The sequence below is a fragment of the Meriones unguiculatus genome, chromosome 20 (genome assembly GCF_030254825.1).
Source record: "Meriones unguiculatus strain TT.TT164.6M chromosome 20, Bangor_MerUng_6.1, whole genome shotgun sequence".
Lineage (NCBI taxonomy): Eukaryota > Metazoa > Chordata > Mammalia > Rodentia > Muridae > Meriones > Meriones unguiculatus.
In genome coordinates this window covers 25,234,636-25,253,845 of record NC_083367.1, presented here as the reverse complement: position 1 = coordinate 25,253,845, position 19,210 = coordinate 25,234,636, and the positions used below count along the sequence as shown (strand labels likewise).

The 19,210-nt window shown below is 41.9% G+C and overlaps 1 protein-coding gene across 1 annotated transcript in view; it reads left to right on the top strand.

The window, feature by feature from the left end:
* The first annotated feature begins 862 nt into the window (after positions 1-862).
* The window catches only part of Enpp3 (ectonucleotide pyrophosphatase/phosphodiesterase 3), a 68,448-nt gene continuing 50,100 nt past the window's right edge, over positions 863-19,210 (top strand). The window contains exons 1-5 of the mRNA XM_060373143.1: positions 863-1,034; positions 5,063-5,138; positions 10,737-10,859; positions 12,096-12,221; positions 16,335-16,395. Of these exons, the coding sequence (XP_060229126.1) occupies positions 954-1,034; positions 5,063-5,138; positions 10,737-10,859; positions 12,096-12,221; positions 16,335-16,395 (467 nt within the window). The 5' untranslated portion in view covers positions 863-953. The remainder of the gene's footprint in view (positions 1,035-5,062; positions 5,139-10,736; positions 10,860-12,095; positions 12,222-16,334; positions 16,396-19,210) is intronic.

The window sequence follows — 19,210 nt, the reverse complement described above, 5'->3', positions numbered from 1 at the left end:
AATATTTATTCTGATTTGTGTGTTTGTGTGTGCTCTTGCAGCACTGTGTGTGTGTGTATGTGTGTGTGTGTGTCCATGCATGTGTACTAATTCCCGTGTTGGCCAGAGGAGGGCAGCACATTTCTTGGAGCTAGGATTTCCCGCAGTCCTGAATAGCCTGAGCCTGAGACTCTGAGACCTAACCTCTCTGGGGAAGCAGAATGTGCTCATAACTGCTGAGCCGTCTCTCTGCCCCCCCTCCACCCTGCACTTTATTAAATGTGCTAGTTTTCAACTGCAACATGAAATGTCTGTAAATGCACAAACTCTGTGACCCAGGGTTTCTTGTCAGCACATGAAAGACTGAGAAAGGAGGGCTTTGAGGGCGTTTAAGGTGTAAGATCCTGCCTAAAAACCAAACCAAAGCAAACCAACCAACCAACCAACCAACCAACCAACCAACCAACCAACAAACAAACAAAACCAGAAACAATCGAGCTGGGGTGGAGTTGGTATGAAGCTGGTAGGAAGCCCCGAGTTCAATTCCCAGCACTTTGTAAACTGGGCGTGGTTCACATGCTGTAATCCTAGCACTCAGGAGGGAGAAGCAACGAGGCATCCTGCCGCAAAAAAAAAAAAAAAAAAAAAAAAAAAAAAAAAGATTTGATCTTTAAAGTTCCAGTAATGTATTATTCTTGCCATCTACATATCCTGTTTGCTACAGATTATTACGTCTCGGGCTGTAAGAAACAGCTGTCCACAATGCCTGACAAACGGACTTTACCCTGTGGGCAATACTGTTAGAGGACGGCTTTCCCTCTTGGATTGCCCAATCACCGCAGAGCCCTGCTTTCCTCCTGTATTATAAAAGGCAGTCACAGCTGTGGCAATCGGGACAGTTTCTTTTTCAGTGACCAGAGGAAAGAAAGCATTATTGTTTCCTGGCTAAACAGGTTTACTCCGCTGCGGGGCCAATGGATTCCAGGCTATCCTTCACCTCGGAGGAGGAGCTCATTAAGAAAGACAGTCTCAAGAAATACAAAATCCTCTGTGTGGTGAGTGAAGCTGTTAACTTTAGTCTTACAAGCTTGGTGGCAGATGTGAAGCACATGCCTCTACATTTAGTTTGTTTGTGTTGCTGTCTGGGTGAAGATGTTAAGTAATTGTGGCCAGCTTTATCATTTCTAACTGTAAAGCAAGTTGACAGTATTAGCTCCATTCTGCCAGAACTTTGAATTAACTACAGGCTTGTATTCCCTTAGAATAGACACAGAAATCTATGAGGACGCTTTGCACTGTTTTTTTCCCCATGTGTTTATAGTTAGGGCTCAAGCCATTTTTGAATGGTAAGAATGACTGTGAGAGCAAGGATTTAGCGACTGAAATCACTTAACACAGACATTTTAAGGAACTGTGGATTTTTAATCAATATTTTATTCTATTAACTCCCGTATGGAGATAGTTTCTTCTGCTTCCTGCCTCACTTTCATCTTTTTATGTGGTTGAGCTTTGCGGTCCCAAAATGTAATGTCAAAAAACTACTTGGTTTTATTGTCTCTTTTTATCCTCCATCATCAAACTTGGTGGGTGGAGGAACTCTATCCAGCACCCTGCTTTCTCATGGCTCAGGCCATGATTTTTCATGTGCTCCGGCTTTCCCCATAATGAAATGAGCACATCTTTAGTCACTGGTCCACCTCTCCCACCTCCCCATTTCCAGTCTGAATGTCCCTAAGGAAACATGATACTGTTGAGTTTTTCATTTCTTACTTTCTTACTTTCTCTTTTTTTTCCTTTTATATTCTCTCCCCTTGCTTCCTTGACAATATTGAAACACTCCTGTCTAAGAAAGACTTACTTGCTTTCTGTCTAACTTACCTTTATGTGGGTAAATGAACTTCCTCATTTACCCACATCTTATCCTTTGATCTTTTTTTCTAGGCAATCTCTCTCTGTTGTATGATGTTAAGTCATATCTTCCTCCAGCCCAAAGCCTTCCTGCTTGTGTCTTCTTCACTTCTTTCTAGGTTTTCCTTAACTTCAAATGTCCTGTCTTACTAATCAGCCAGAATCTCAAGCCAAAGGCAAATGCAGTAATTTTTCACATCTGCCTCACTGCAGCTCTCCTGTGGCTCCTCTGGGTGAGCATAGGTCAGCACTCCTTTCCATTTCTCTAGTGTGTGCCTTGAGCCCAGGGACTACAGTAAACTTGACCCTCCATAAGTCCTCAGCGTTTCTCTTTCTAAGAATAACAGAATACTCCTTGCACCTTTCATGGTATTTTCTTTATCTCATCTTTTCAACTCAAGAAATCAAAACCCCTTTGGGAGCCAAACCAGGGTGCTTTCTGTATTTTTCTATGTTCCTTTTCCTTTTCTTGCTGAGGCACCCGTGTGCAGGCACACCAACTTAGATCTATCTATCTATCTATCTATCTATCTATCTATCTATCTATCTAATCACTTCCCCTCTCTTCTCTCCTTGAGATAGGTATTTCACTGAGGCCTGGCTGGCCCATGAAGACACAAGGATGCTCCTTGTCTTCTCTAGCAGTAGGCACCCAAAACCATGCTCTTTCAGTTTGGGTTCTAGGAATTGAACTCAGCATCTTGTGTTTAGAAGGTAAACACTCTGCTAACCAAGCTATCTCTCTAGCCTGGAGATTTTAAAACAATCTTTCTATCAATTTTTCCTTCTTCCATATGTATGTATGCTTGCTATTTTAAAATCAGATCTCAAAAAGGACTCTAATGGTTTCCTTCCTTCCTTCTTTCTTTTCTTCTTTCTCTCTCTCTCTCTCTCTTTCTTTCTTTCTTTTTACAAGTTTCAGTTAAAAATGTAAAGGTTTCAGTGGGTATTGTGGTACATGCCTATAATCATAATACTTGGAAGGTGGAGGCCGTAGGGTCAGGAGTTCAAGGTCACCCTCAGCTACATATGGAGTTTTAGGCTGGGTGGCATGATACCCACAAGAGCTCATCTCAAAAACAAAATAACAAAACAAACAAACAAACAAAAAACCCAACACATTTAAAAGTTTCTACACATTTCTCTTACACTTTATTCAGCCAAAATGAAGCCAAATTCTCAGTACATTTTGGAGTTCAGAACATTTGTCCTACTTTGTGTTCAGTAAAGGAAGCTTAAGATGCATGTGTAGGGAAATAGCAAGAAGGTTTAGAAAGGAAGGGAGGAAGGAAAGCATGAACATGTGGAAAAATACAAAGCCATGAAAAATGTAAATTTTAACATTATAAGACTTTAAAGCATAACAAGGATAGATAGATACTGGCTTTTAGCAAGTTTAAGTAAAGCAAACTGTCCCGACCCGCGGGACTTCAACGGGGTTCCTAAGGGGAGAGATTGGAAGGAATGGGGGGGGGGGGGACGAGAAATGCAGGAATGGAGGCCAAGTCTGTTCATCTGATCAAAGCCTCATTTATTAGAAATTTTTACCCAACTTATATAGGGAGAAGGCAGGAAAGGGGGAAGGTTAATCTACTGCTGCAGGAGATAGGAAGAGCTCTTTCATGGGTTAAATATTGTACCTGCAAGATACCATAAGGATGTTTTCTTAAGATATCTTACGGATGCTCTAACAAACAGATGTCCTCACAATCTATCACCCATGATTTAGGGTCTTAGATAACTCTTTCACTAAATAACTTTAGGTCTCCACTAAGTGACCTTTGCTTACTACTTGGCTTTGGCTTCAGTAAATACCTTTGTCTCCACTAGATAGCTTTGGCTCACTAATTGACTTTGGCTTCAGTAGATAGCTTTGGCTCCCTGCAGCAAATGCACAAGAGAAGACATAGGCCAAAATGTATTAATCTGTAAATCCATAACACATCAAGTTTACTATAAGGAGTTGACCAAAGTGGCTTTCCTGGCTTCTAATAATTCTGTAGAGGCCGTCTGTGGTTCCTACTAATGTTCTTTTCTGATGCTGCTGTTCTGTTTTCCAAGACACGGTTTCCCCGGTGTAGCCACTGGCTGTCCTGGAATGCACTCTGTAGACCAGGCTAGCCTTGAAACCAGAGATCTGCCAGCCTCTGCCTCCAGAGTGCGGGATTAAAAGTGTGCAAGCTTGGCAACAAGCACCTTTACCTACTGGGGCATCTCCCTGGACCCTGTTACACTTCTGTACAGCATACACAGCCACACTAGCCAGTATTCTTATCATTTGAATTCCTTGCTTAGATAAAGGAGGATCTAGTCACATGACCATTTAATCTGATCGAAACCAGCAATCTCCTGTCCTGCACAGCCTTGTCAGTGGTAGTGACCCCAGTGACCTCAACAGTCTCTGGTCAGAAGCTTCCAAATCATGTGAAGCCTCGTGTGTGAACTGAAGAGCAAAGCAGACCCTTTCAGTTAACTACTCGCACACTGTATGTTGACATATGTTAATTATTTTCCTTGTCCTCTGGCTAATTAGCAATGACGCGCTTAAAGATTTCACAGTTCTACTGGGTGCCAGAATAATTTAGTACAAATAGTCTCCAAGGGACAGCCTACTCAGGAAAAAGAAAAGCAAAGGTGGGAAAGGGGAAGGTAAATAGCTCCCGTGTCATTTCTGCTTTCTCTCAATCTGGAGTTTAAACTTAATGAATTTCAATTATGAAGGTCTTTGAGTTTGGACATCTATAATAAATGATATACAGAATATTTTCTCATGGGACTAGGATATATCTCAGTTATTTGTCTAGCACACATGAAGTCCTGGTTTTGATCTCTAGGCATGGTGGCAGAAACCTTAATTCTTCCAGGGGTCATTGACAAGATGGATCAGAGTTTAACATCCTCCTTGGCTACATAGTAAGCCTGAGGCTAGTCTATGCTATGAGAACTTGCTTCAAAAGCAGATACAAGTAAAAATAGATAATTGTTTTCCAAATCTCTTTTTATCAGATGTTAACTAAAATAGCATGTGTTTGTTTTTGTTGCATCTGGTACCTTTTGTCATGAGCATGCTGCCTGTACTTAGTAGGCTGATGGGCTAGAGGGAAGGCACTTATCTGTCATTTTGTTTATATTTTTAAAAAGCCACAGAGATGACTTCTTCTCCTTTCTGTAATAGGTTCTTCTTGCTTTGTTGGTGATTGTGACGCTTGGATTAGGCCTGGGACTTGGGCTCAGGAAACCTGAAGAACAAGGTATATCCATCAGCATTTTTGAAACAAACAAACAAACAAACAAACACACACACACACACACACAGAAACAAACTCTAAACCAGTCTCTTCTTTCTTCTGCCTTTAATTCATTGGAACTTCTCTTTCCCCAGGTCTGTTCTCCAGTGCCCCTAAGCCCTACCCTGCCTTCCTCATCATCAACATTTCTCATTGTTATTTCTGGACTTTGCTGTTTCACATACAAAAAGGAAAACAAAGCACAGAGGACTCTGGTGACTGAGCACAGTCCTTCTGTCTTGGTTCCTGCAGTAACTAGACATGGCTGACGACTGTGTCTGGTTGCTTGACATGTTATACCCAGTTCTCGAGCCCCCAAAAGATCTCCATTGCAAAACACATGAGGATCTTTTTATTGTAAATTACAAGCTGCAGCTCAGGCCTACACAGCACACACCGCCGAGGCGGTGGGAGCTGAGTGCACCGCCCCAGGTTAGTTGGGTGATTTATAGATTCTGGTCCCTCCCAGCATGCCCAAGGCAGGGGCAATTCCTGCCTGGGAAGCATCTATTGGTCAAAATGCTACATTTTGAATTGATTGGCTATAAGAAGGTCCCCAGACCATAATGACCTGGTGTCCCTCCCTAGGGGGATGGGCCAGTTTCCTAGCAACTGTTATCTCTAGTAGGTGGGGAAAGAATGCAGTAAGGCGGTCCTTCCCCTCAGGGCATCAACAGACTTCTCCACCCACATAGTTCAGCCCTTAATAATAGCTGCTAATTTTTAATCTTTTTGGTCTCTCAAAACATCCACGCTTTGACCTCTGCTTTCTTCAGCCTCTTGACTTTCACTGTATCAGCCTCTTGACCCTCAGTCTGTCACTCCTCAGTGCCTTGATAGCATAATATTGTTGCATCTTTCACATCCCACTATGTGGTTAATCACTGCCAAATTCTTAAAAAGTAGAGCATAATAAAAGTTTCATTTATTTTTCTTATAAGAAGCAAAGAAAAACTGGAGATACATGCCTCTAACTAGAATCACATACCTTTGTTCTATCCTATTGGTATGAATAGCAAATATATCATGTATAAGTTATAATATGAGTATTTTCTATAATTTTTTTTAAATTTTATTTAGTGTCAAGCGTATGTGCCCGATGTGTATGTGTGTGATGTATGTTTTGTGTGAAATGCGTATGCGCGTGTGTGTGCATACACGGACACCCACGCACACCCACACGACACACATGTAGAGATCAGAAGACAAGAATCTGGGGAGCTGGCTCTCCCATTCATTATGGGTTCCTGGGACTGAACTCGGCTTGTCAGGCTCACATGAGCAACACCCTTTCTGAGACAACTTACTGGCCAATCTTCTACATTTTTTTTAATAGGTTGTGTGGTATTTTAACTAGGGTGAAACCTGAAGTCTGTTTTTAACTCACTTGATGCCCTTTTCAATGTGATTTATACATTTCATTCAACTCAACTGAGAAGTGTCTTAACATCTCTGTACCAGGGGAGGCTCCTGGGTAGATTAGCTGACAATTTCCCAGTCATGCTTTCGTTTAAGAATTGACACACAGTTCTTCCATGTAACATGGGGACACAGCTGAGATTTTTAAAGTTAATACTAGCTGGAAAATTCCTGCCATTTTGTTGTCACTGGACCGTTGTCCCTGGCTGGAATGAACATTAACAAGCTGTTTCAGTTGATGCATATAAATGGGCATTGTTTCTTGGCTATTTTATTTTCCAAATTGCATAAGTTGACTTCAAAAGGCATAGACTAATCTCTGAACAAAATCTCCTATTATCTTTGCTCTTTCCTGCTTCTTTACTTCTTCATACCAACTGGCTGGATTCCCAGAGTGCTTCTTTGTTCTCGTCCCTTCATTCCAGGTTCTCAGCTCTCCTCCCAGCATCTATCTCAGCCTCCCTCTCCCAGTCAGGGCCCCTTTGACCATGTTCATCCTTTCCAATATTCCTCAGCACTTAGCACAATCAGCCCATTTAATAGTCTATTCTTGTCCCTAATTTCTTCCCCTGAACCTAAATCCTGAACAATTTTAACCATTCCCCACTCCGTGTAACCCGTACTCATTCACAATGTAAATTTTGCAATGCGTAGATTTAAAAAAAATGTGTACATATTCTTACAAACTTATTGTCCTGTGTCACTAAAAATTGGATGTTGACTTGTGCTCTGTGTTTCTCTAATTAGGATATCGTGGTGAAGATAACAGACAAAGGTTCTTTCAAGAGTGTGCATTTCTAGGCTGAGGATGTAATCCCATTGGTTAGTCTAGTATTGCCTAGCATGCATGAATTAGTACTCAGGGATTAGTACTCAGGACTGCAGCGCTGAGAAGGGAGTAGTTAGGGAGAGCAGATATCTTCAGCCATATAGCATGGGGGAGGAGGGAGGGAGTTTCAAGGAATAAATGATGAGGGAAACCAGAAACGAAGAAAATGAAACATTAGGTTAGGCTGGTATATGAGCATGGATATGAGTATGCAGTACTTTTTGAATTAAGAGCTCATGGAAGTGAAGAAGTGGGGAGAATATTTTAAGTAACTAGGATCAGGAAGGAAAAATATTTTAAGTAACTAGAATCAGCAAAGACAAAGGCCTAAGCCAGGAGAATGCCTGCTGTGTTCCACTGAAGGTGTAATAGGAAGCTAGACATACAGGGCCAGAGGGAGTCACAAGATGGATCTGGGGGGCCCAGGTGGAGAAGCAGATCTGTAGGGGTTGGTATATCAAAGCTTGGATTTGGACTGGAGAGTTTGAGCTGAGGAATGAAATAATCTGGTTCGATTCTGTCCGCAGCATGAGCTAAGGCTGCTGTGTTCTGAACATGGAAGAGTGAGCACAGAAGTAGAGAGGACAGTTAAGGGCCTGGGACAGTTACCCACACAAGCCTTGTCTTGAAGCAGGTGGCAATATGTATTTGGGTTCTGGAACCGTCTGTATGGGTTAGAGTTGATATATTAACAGATGGGGTGTAAAATGAAAATGAGATGGCTCAAGAATGACCTTCTAGTTCTTTCTTTTGCATGAACATCTGGAAATACAAAGTCTTTGTGCTTGAGCTGGGTGTGGGGCTGGAGGTGGGGCTCCAGACAACACTAGTTCAGATCAGAAGATTCAGTTGCTTGATTTTGAACATGTTAACATTGAAATGTCATTTAGCTATCCGAGTGGAGACATTGAGAAGGGAGTTGATGGGTGAGATTGACCCTGAGATAGTTTTGCCAGGACGTATGCTGTGATGATTATCAGTGTCCTATGTGGGACTCAAAGTCACGTGACTGGAAGAAATGAACTTCATCTTGTCTTCCGACTCTTCTTCCTCTTTTAACTTTTTTTTTTGTACATTTTGAGATGAGTGGTCTAGAAGACTATTCTTGACTCCCAAGGCATTTATATTTTGTTTGGCCTCTACTTTTGCTGATTTTTTTCAATAGGAGGCAAGAATATCATTTGGCTTGCCTTTCTTTTTTTTTTTTTTTAAGATTTATTTACTTATTTATTATGTATACAATGTTCTGTCTGCATGTACACCTGCACGCCAGAAGAGAGCACCAGATCTCGTTATAGATGGTTGTGAGCCACACATGTGGCTGCTGGGAATTGAACTCTGGACTTTTAGAAAGAGCAGCCAGTGCTCTTACCCTTCGAGCCATACCTCCAGCCCCTTGGCTCGCCTTGCAACTTGATCAGTTGCCCTACTATAATGAAACTCACTATGATTTTGTTACCATCATTTGTCTAAGACATCTTTTCTTACTGTCAGGTCTCTATGGCTATGTCTTTGTTTTTCCCACCACTTTACTCTGGCACCCATCACAGTGTCTGAGATATAAAAAAGCTGAAGTAACACTTCTGTGTGCTGAGGCTGTAGCTGATAGATTGCTTACTTAGTATGCTTAAGGCCTTGGGGTTTAATCCTCAGCACCTCATAACCCGAGTGTGTGGGCGCACGCCTCTTATCCCAAAAGTCAGGAGAGTGAGTCAAGAGGACCAGGAGTTCAAAGTTTCCCTTGGTTGTTTAGAGTTTGACACCTATCCGGGCCACATGAGACCCTGCCTCAAAAATATATCTCTGTGTGACAAGTAAATAAATTTAAAATTATGTAGTGGTTTCCCCAGAATGGAGATAATGTTCACCCAAACATACTGCTCTGCCCTCTTTGCCTTCACATGACTCTCTGGGAACAGAATGCAGAAAACAAGCAGCATAAGGAAACTGTAGATAACTAGCACTTAGTTAGTCCTCATTCAGTTCATAGTCAAGATAAGTTGTGTTTAACTTGGCACATACTTGGCTCAGGCAGCACCAAGGAAGAAGGGCAGAAGAGTCCTAAGAATCAGAGGTCAGGGAAGACAGTGGTGAAATTGTCTCTGGACCCCCACCAATTGTGGTTTCCTGCATAAGACCTTAACACGATCAGGCCTGTCAACAGGCCAATGGGGGCTGAAAAGGAGGAAGGGCTATTGGGGAGAAAGGCATGATTCCACACTCCCAGTTGAGAAATTATTCACAACTGATAGTTGAAAAGAAGGGAGAATCAGTTTTCTTTAAGATTTTGGTCCCTGGTAGAATGATCATACCCATGTGTGTATGGGCAATATAAATCGGATTCAGTGGGCCATAAAATATAAAAAGAGAACAGGAAGTTTGAGGTGAGAGGTGGATCTGAAGTGCTTAGGGAGAAGACATGAGGTTAATATGATCAAAATAAATTGTGTGCATGTATAAAATTCTCAAATAAGTAATAAAATATTATATTATATTAGAAATATTATATTAGAAATAACTATAACATTCTTATTTAACTGTGAATCTGCTGGTGATCCCAAAACTAGCATCTATAGTTTATCTCTTTTCTGAGCTTCAGACTCAGTCTCCAGACTCCCTAGTGGGTAGCAATTGCTCAGACATAAAGAATCACTGGGCCTATGTTGCTTAAAACCCTTTCCTTGAGTGCTAGGAGTCATTCTTAACTTATTCCTCCTTTTTATTCTACATTAAAAACTTCTCTTAAATGAATTTGATTTTTCTAGATTGTATTTGTGGCTTCTTTGTGTACATTGCTGTTAACCTTTCTTTAGAAGCTTTCTAAAGTTTGGGCTAACATCCCCTACTGGATTAAAGAGTTCCCATCCTCTCCATCCTGGCACTTATTTTCTGGAGTGAGTTGCTAAAATGCAAATCTAAGCTGCTATTTTTTTTTTTTTTTTTTGCATATTCTGTAATGACTTCCCCTTAGTACAGCTGGACCTTACTCTTCTTAGCAGGGCACAAGCACCAGTCCTAGTAGCTTCTGGACTCTACTTGTTAACTATTCCAAAGTACACATTGGCCTTCTTTACTGTGCTAATTTACAGATGTCCCGCCCCTTTTCTGAGACTCAGTGGGGTCACCCTACCCCTTGCTAGGTTGCCCTACCCTGTGTGCATTTCTCTTATTCAGCACCACAAAATCATACTGAACCAAAGATATCATCAATCTAGTCTTAATCTGTGTGGGCTACTTTTGTGTGTTCTCACCTTCTAGGGATGAGACGCTGGCCAACTTCTAAGTGTTGTTGTTCTTTGCCTTTCATTTGACAGGCAGCTGCAGAAGACAATGCTTTGACTCATCTTATAGAGGACTGGAGGGCTGCCGGTGTGACTCTCGATGTACAGGCCGAGGAGACTGTTGTTGGGACTTTGAGGATGCCTGTGTGAAGTCAAGTATGGGTTCTGACCATCTGTTCACTAGCATGTTAATTATGCTGCCATTATTTGGCATCACACCCTTCCACCTTACGTTAGTTTCCAGGGTTACCATAACAGAGTACCATAGTCTGGGTGGCTTGCAAAACAACAAACAACAAAACCCAAAACAACTCAAAGAAGTCCTTTCTCTCAATTCTGGGGGCTAGAAATCCAAGATCCAGATGTTGTCAGCACTGACTGAGGGAAAAGAGTTTTGTGCCTCTTCTCTAGGGTCTGGTTGGCAAGTTTTGACATTCTTTGACTGGCAGTATCATAGCTTCAAAGCCTGCCTTCACTGTCACATGATCTATGGCTCTTCACATAGCCTTCCTCTGTGTGTCCCTCTTTCCAACTTTCTCCTTTTTGTAAGTAAGCTGGATCAGAGCCTGGTAGTTCATATCTGTAACCTCCAGACTCAGGAGGACAGGTAAGAGGGATTATTGTGACGATGAGGCCAGACTGGGCTCTATAGTAAAGGCTTATCAAAAGAAAATAGCAGCAAGGAAACAGAAAAAGGGGGACGATGAGAGAAAAGGAGGAAAAGAAAGCCAGCCATTGCATTGAGGATTGCCCTACCTACTTCCCTTTACTTGATTCGGTGTGAATAGTTTGCACATATCTCCAAATAGGACATATTCACGTAGCACGGGAATTAGTCCTTCATGGTTCTTAAGACTGCACTGTTCACCACATAGCATCTTTTCTGGATGTCTACACAAGGTTAACTATTGTCATTTTCTCCTTCTCAGTGCAAAACACAAGGGCCCACACTTTGACTGCAGTGAATGGGTAGCAGGACAGAAAGCGAACTGGAAGATAATGACCCAGCTTCCACGGAATTCTGGGGTGCTCCTATTACTTTGTGCCACCACTTTCTTTTCTTTATTGGCTGTCCTTAGACAAGGCTGGGTGAGGATGCTCTTGGGTATTGCACTAGTGCTCACCAAGCTTCGCCATGTGGGTTTCCTAAACTTGAGTGGGATTAGGGCTAGCTTCCAGAACATCTGCTGACGTAGAGTACACATTCCATGTTCAGCGCTCGAAGCCTACTCTCTTCCTGCTCTTGCTGTTTTGTACGACGCATTTTCATGTATTAAATCAGATAAATCAAGAGCCTGGCTGTCTTGGAACAACACAGGGAGGAAGGCATGGAGTCTGTGGTCTCTGTATGGTGCACCTAAGCACTCAGAGCTGTACTGTATGTCTTTTCAGCTCAAGCATGGACGTGCAATTCATTTCGCTGCGGGGAGAGCAGACTGCAGGGCAGCCTCTGCTCCTGTGCTGACGATTGTTTGCAGAGGAAGGACTGCTGCACCAACTACAAGACCATTTGCCAAGGTGAGTTGAGGCTGTGGGCGCGCTTGCCTCTGGGTTCATCAGAACTCCAGGCTTCTGAGTGCTGTTCTGAGCTATAAAGACTTTTAAAGAGAAATGGACCCTTTAGCTCTTACTCCATGAACAGGAAAGCATAGAATGTGTTTAGTGTGAGACGAAATAGGATTAAGGAAGTCTGTTTCATAAACAGATAAAAGAGCTTATGGTCCTGTCATCATGTAGACGGCAAGGTGTTTCCAGTCCAGTGACCTTGCTGTGCGTACTTGTGATTTGAGACACAAGATGGCAGGTCCCAAAGTTAGAGCACATAGAGAAGGTTATGCAACATAGGTATCAACCCAGACGTTGGATGATCTGTGTCCTGAGGGTTCAAAGGACTGAGAGCCCTTGGGGAATTACTACAGATACAAGGTCCCCATGCGACCATGTGACTCGGGGCCATCTCAGCTACTTCATAAAGATTTGCTATTGCTGGAAAGTCACCAAGGCTTCAGAACACCTCATGAGTTACTTAAAGTGCACATTTCACGCTTATACAACTTTCTCGCTCTACTGATCCCCTTCCTGTAGTGCCACATTCTACTGAACTGGTGTTTTCAAACAAAACAGGAAATTAAATTGGGTCGAAGTTTTGAAGTAAGAGACAGAAGTTTGAGTGTAAATGTCGCTGGAGCTGAGTTCTCTGATCTAAAGATGGAAGAAGCGAGAGAAATGTCCCCCACAGTCTCAGGAATTTGACTGTTTGGTTCCTGGTTGGTGATGCTACTTGGAGAGGCCTTGCTGAAGGAAGCGTGTCACTGTGGGTGCTTTCAGAGCCAAATCCCCTTTAGCACTTCCAGTTTGCAACCCCTGTTGGGTTTATGGTTAAGGATGCGAGCTCTCTGCTCTGGCTGCCATGTCTCTTGGGTTTAAGCCTCCCTTCCCCAACAGATTCATACATCTTTGGAACTTCAAGCCCTGATGAATTCTTTCTGCTATAAGTTAATATTTTATAGCTCTGACAAACTGCAAGGCAGAAAAGCATGGCTACCAGAGAAGCCCCCATCCAGATTTCTTGTGCAAACAAGGGATTTCAACTGGTAGAATGTTTGGTCCCTAGTGGCCCATGTCTGAGCTCAGCTGTAGGTAGTTTATTGGTCAGCAGTGATTATTAGGACAAGGCAGGTTCCAAGAGACATATTATGCTTCTCCATGAGGAGGGTGTATTTGTAACTATTGCATGTTTAACACTGGGGATGGGGCCATGTTGCAGACCCTTAATTAAGTCATAATTTATGACTTTTCTGTGACAACAAAAAATGGGCCTAATCCTTAGGGCTCCCTCCTAGCATATGATCATTTTATCCTTTATTTGTGTGGCTCTTAATTGTCTTAGAAACATCACTATAGTCTAGGAGTAGAAAGTATGTTTTGTATTTATATATGAGTCATTTCATATGAGACATAATTTAAAATAATCAAAACCAGGATTACTGGAAAATGGCCCGAGTTGGTAACAGTTCCCAAGTACTTCATTGTGACTATTATTGAGTCATACCATTTTTTTTTGAGTGCTTAGAAAGGCAAGTATGGTTTGTGATTGGCTGAGCTTTCTAATTCCACTGAGTATAATTTTTCTTGTCCTTATATTCTCCCTTCTTTTGACCCAAATTTGTAACTTTAATATTTTATCTGAAGGCCTATGCTAAGGTTTTGTAGAATGTTTATCTGAGTTCCTTGCTTGACTATAACAAAAGAAGCAGTTGTTATAAGCAGTACTGAGGTTTAGCCTTATTCATTGGTCATGTAGGACTAACTGCCTGTATGTGTTCATCCTTCTCACTCCAAAGATAGGGATTTTAAGATTTAAAAATGTGGTTTCAGAGGGTAGTTTGAAGGGAATTGGAATGATTTTGGAGTAAGAACCTGTTGCAGCTTTTACATTTTGGCAAATTTAGAAAGCTTTTTACTTAAACTATGATTAATTTCTATAAGGCAGAGGTAGAGAGAGTCATTTGGTGTTTTCCTCATGTCTATCCATCACTTATCTTCAGCATTTATCATTTCATGGCCAATCCCATCTCATGTTGACAAAGCATACTTTTTATAAAGGTAGCATGACTTGCAGATGAAAGCAGAGGGAGTCAAAGGTTTACTGACTCAGCAAGATAAGCAACTGGACTGTAAACCTACTTTAAAGAGAAAAACAAAGGCTGGAAAGTACACTAAAATAAAATCGCTGATTTGTAGCTTCTGGTGTGGTTGAAGTTACTTGTCCTCCGACAGGGCAATTTGTTATTTATTTGCTATTAGGTGAGAATTCATCACTGTCCTTCTCTAGTTGTTCTCTGCTAGCTGACTGTTACCCTGAGCTGTAAAAGGACTAACCTAGATAGACACACATTTATCTAGGTAACTGAGTGAGGCATAGACTGGCTCCTTAGATGATTCTTGGTGTGACACTGGCGTGGAGTCTAGGATTATGATCTTCCTATCTCCAAATCCTGTATTTCTTTTTCTTTTTAAAATAGTTTTATATGTATGGGTGTTTGCCTGCATGTATGTCTGTATTCCTTGTCTATGCCTGTTCTCCATGGAGTCCAGAAAAGGACGGCAGATCTTGAGACTGGAGTTAAAGATGGTTGTGAACCCCCATGTGGGTGCTGGGAATTGAAGTCTGGTCCTCGGCAAGAGCAGCTAGTGCTCTTAACTGCTAAGCCATCTCTCCAGCCTTGTATTTCCTTCCCTCTCCCCTAGACAGGGTTTCTCTGTGTCCTTGGAAAAGCTGTCCTAGATTCACTTTGTAAACTAGGCTGGCCTTGAACTCACTGAGTATGCCTGCCTCTGCTTCATGAGTGCTGGTATTAAAGCTGTGCACCACCATGCCCAGCATATTTCCTTTATTTTTTAAATATACACAGAATCTTCTTGCTATCTTAACTTCCCTCTGTCTGTCTCTCTCTTTCTGTCTCTGTCAAGTGTCTCTCTCTCTGTGTGTCTCTGTCTCTGCCTCCCTCTCAAAAGCTTAGATTATTTCAAAGCCAGCATTAGCATCACAGCTCTGGAGTATTTTCAGTATGTGTCTAAGAAAGATAAAGATTTAATAACCTTATAATACTACCTATGAATACCATAGTTACTTCCAGTCCTCAAATCTATGTCAAATTTTACTCTTTGCTTCATAATAGTTTTTAAATGATTGAGGCCAAATCCAAATAGATGCTTGTTATTGCAACTGAATTATATATCTCAAAAAAAAAAAAAAAAACCAAAAACCAAAAAACTATGTTCCCCTTTTTTGTGTGTCTGACATTTCATATGCTGGAGAAATGGATTCATTTGTTCTAGAGAGTTTCTTAGTCTAGGTTTTGCTGGTTGAATCCTTTGAGACTTAAGTAATTTATCATTCTGTGTATTTCCAGAAATGTCGTAGTTAGAGCCAGAGCACTATTGAAACTCTGGAGTTCATCTAGTTATTTATTTATTGCAAACTACCCTTTGTAATGGATGGTGTTTCTGTCATCATGGTGTGCATCATGTCTGCTTGCTCCTTCTGGGGGCTACGCCAGGGGTCCTACAGGGTCACACGTATCTTCTGCCATTTCTTCGTTAGTTAGCTGGAACGTAATATCAAGGGAAACTCACGAAGCACTTTTAGTGTTAAAATTTTGTTTTTCAGTATTTTCCCTTTGATACCAACCATTTCAGTTAGCAATTCTTTTCTTCATGGATTTCTTCCCTCTTCTGCAGGTTTGTGTCTGTATTTATTCTACCTATCTATTGTGACAGCCATCGTGAAAATACCCTTAAGGTGAGGGTGTGAAAAAAAAAAAAAAACCAAAACCTATTAACCAAAACCAAACCTATTAATGAAGAGATATTTTTTTATATAAGGACTCGGTTTTTCTGGATGGAGTGTCTTCCCTTCCTGGCACCCAGCAGTGTAGATCACTGATCTCAAGACTTTAGAGGCCACTTCTCCTGTGACCGTGTGAGACAGAGCACACTGTATTCTGGAGGAGCTTAGTCATCGGAGTGGCAATAGTTACACAGCTGGAGAAAACACAACCCGGCCAACACTTGCTTCTTTTTGTGTGTGTGGCACAACTGTCTTAAACAGTATGCTCTGCTTTGCAGGAGAAATCCCGTGGGTGACCGAAGCCTGTGCCACATCTCAAGAGCCCCAGTGCCCAGAAGGGTAAGCACGAAGGACAGGGGACTTCATCTTCCTTGAATAGCAGGCACATGATGCTGGTGTGGGGAGGCCAAATAGAATTTCTACAGTTTTCTTTCAAAATATAATTGTTAACAGAAGTTTGGACCTCTTATGGATTCACAGTCAACAGACATTCATTTGCTTTGCTGATGACAAATTACCTTCATGCATTATTTTATTATATTCATGCCTCACAATGACTTAAACATATTTTGTTGGCATATTACAATGTTCCCAGGATCGTATGGGTGAGACTGGAATTCAGACTCATTCAGACTAAATTTACCCCTGCCGGGACTCTTTTCAGTCAGTTAACATCCTTATAGTAAAAGCATCTTCCAACTGAGGGGAGGGGAGAGGATTCATGGAAAGAAAGGCTCACAATGACAGGAGGACCTTTGCCAGGGAACAGCCACCCACCCACTGTGCCTCTCCCCTGATATGCATGACCATTGCTCTGATGATGCCTAGAGACAGGCCCCTTGCATCACGCTGGTCAGGGGGAACTTCCTTTCCCTCCATTTGCCACGTGCCCTCACTTTTCTGGGCCCACCCATTAGAATGGCAGCGGGGTGGCAAAAGATGAAAAGGATAGCTGGCTTTATGAAGAATCAGCATTTTAAAATGGCATTATTTCATTTTGAAAAATATTTATGGAACCCATCACAGTGGTAGGTCAGCATCAGGAGTCCTAGTTACTTGGGAGACTGAGGCAGGGGAATCGCTTGAGCCAAGGAGTTGGAAGCCAGTTGGAGCAACATAGAGAGATGATGTCTTTTTTTTTAAAGATAAAACTGTATCACAGCTACTGAGACAGACATCTTGGAAATAAAAAGGTCTAAGTTAATAGCTACTTGTCTAGAAAGACCAGGTCTTATGATAAGAACCCAAAGCCTTTACCAGCAAAATTAGGTAGAAATTTGAAACACTTCAACAGCTCAGAGGAGACAGCAAGGTATATATATAAATATATATATATAAATTTACACATAAATGACACAGAAATATGTAGGAGAGACATAGATAGGATCTGAGATAAGTTTATGAAATGTTTATTAAATATATTATTTATCCATAATAATGGATTACACTTTGACATTTGCATATATATATAATGTATTTGGGTCATATTCTGTTGGGATCACAAAGGTCCTATGTCTGTAGATCACTAGGAAAACCAGGAATATTAAACACACAGAGGCTTCTCTTCCATGGAGGAGATATAATACCTGATTTCCTGCCCAGGCAGCTGGAAGTAGATTTTATTAATGACCCAGTGACATTTTTGCTCTCTGTGGAGGCAGACCTCATCCACCTCTTACGAGAGAGGTAGGCCTCACTCAAATCCCCCAGAATGTTTGTCCCAGACTCTTCCATCTCAAGCTCCCAGTTAATAGAATCCATCCTTAAGGGAGATTTTCTTTATGGCCTGTTGACCTCTGACCTCTGTCCTATTTGAGTCATAGAGCACTTGATTCTAGTACCCTAAGCCACAGACCCCACCTTCATGGTCACATGTACTTTGTAAAGGAGTTTCTAAGTAGTCACACCTTAGGCTTTATCGTGTACCAGGCAGGAACTAGCACGGTTTTCGCCTGGAAACCTGGAATGTGAACAATTGCTGCCTGGAACCTTTTATATCCCAGATTATGCTGTGTTTTACATGGGCTCACAATGAGCCTCCTGCATCAGACTTCCCACATCTGAGCCAGAAAGTCAATCTGAACTGAATTTTCATTCTCACCTCTTCAAACTTCCCTGCAGGAAGTTTTCACCCCTTTACCCTCTTCTCTTTCACTCCTGTTAATCCCCTTGTTCTTCTTGACTAGTTCCCCCCACCCACATTCATGTCTTCTGGGTATTGGACACGGTGAAGTTTCCTTAGTGCTGTTTATAAGCGTGTGAGTGGGAGCTGGTTTACAAGATCAGGCATCCTCACCTACGGCTATATCACTGAAGAAAATGTCTCTCCTTCCCCATCAACCATTATCTGCATTTGTCCTCAGAGAAGGAATGAGGCCTTGTGAGCAGCTCCTGCATCACGCCAAGGTGTTGATAGGCCAGTCTTGTGGCTGGCCACTAACGAGTTCAAAAATCCCTGCCAGCTATGTCTGGAAGTCAGTATCACGCACACACATGCAGGCCACACACACACACGCACACACACACACACCTTCCTTGGCTATTCTATCTGCCCCTTTTCCCATGATATTCCGGAATCTTGGAGTACGTGACATACACATTTCATTTGTGACTAAGCATTCGAAAATTTATTCTCAGCGCTTTGACCAGTGATGAGTCTCTGAATTAACTACTGGCCACTGCAAAAAGATGCTTCTCTGACCAAAACTGGTAACAGCGCTGTCCAATAAACAGCATAAACAGAGCTAGAAGGCAGTTTGATAGACACATCATGTCCACTTATCAGAACACCAGCAGCTCCCCCTACATTCAGAAGGACAAACAATCCTTTTGTTTGGGGCCCGTAAGGTTGGTTAGTTTTCCCATCTCTTCTCCCTTCTCATGATTAAATTTAGGAAGACCCTCTTTGAGGAACAAAGTGTGTGGGTCTATTTCATGCCTCTTCTCAGTGGCTAAAGTGCTTGATGCCCTTTTGTTTTATTTTATTTGTTGGACTTTGTTCTTTTGGTTTTTGTTGAGACAGGATTTCTCTGTTGCCTTGGCTGTCCTGGAACTCTCTCTAGGCCAAGCTGACCTTGAACTCACTGCCTGCCTGCCTATGCCTCCCAAGTGCTGACTTGACACACCCAACTTTGGTGCCTAGCTCCCACAACTG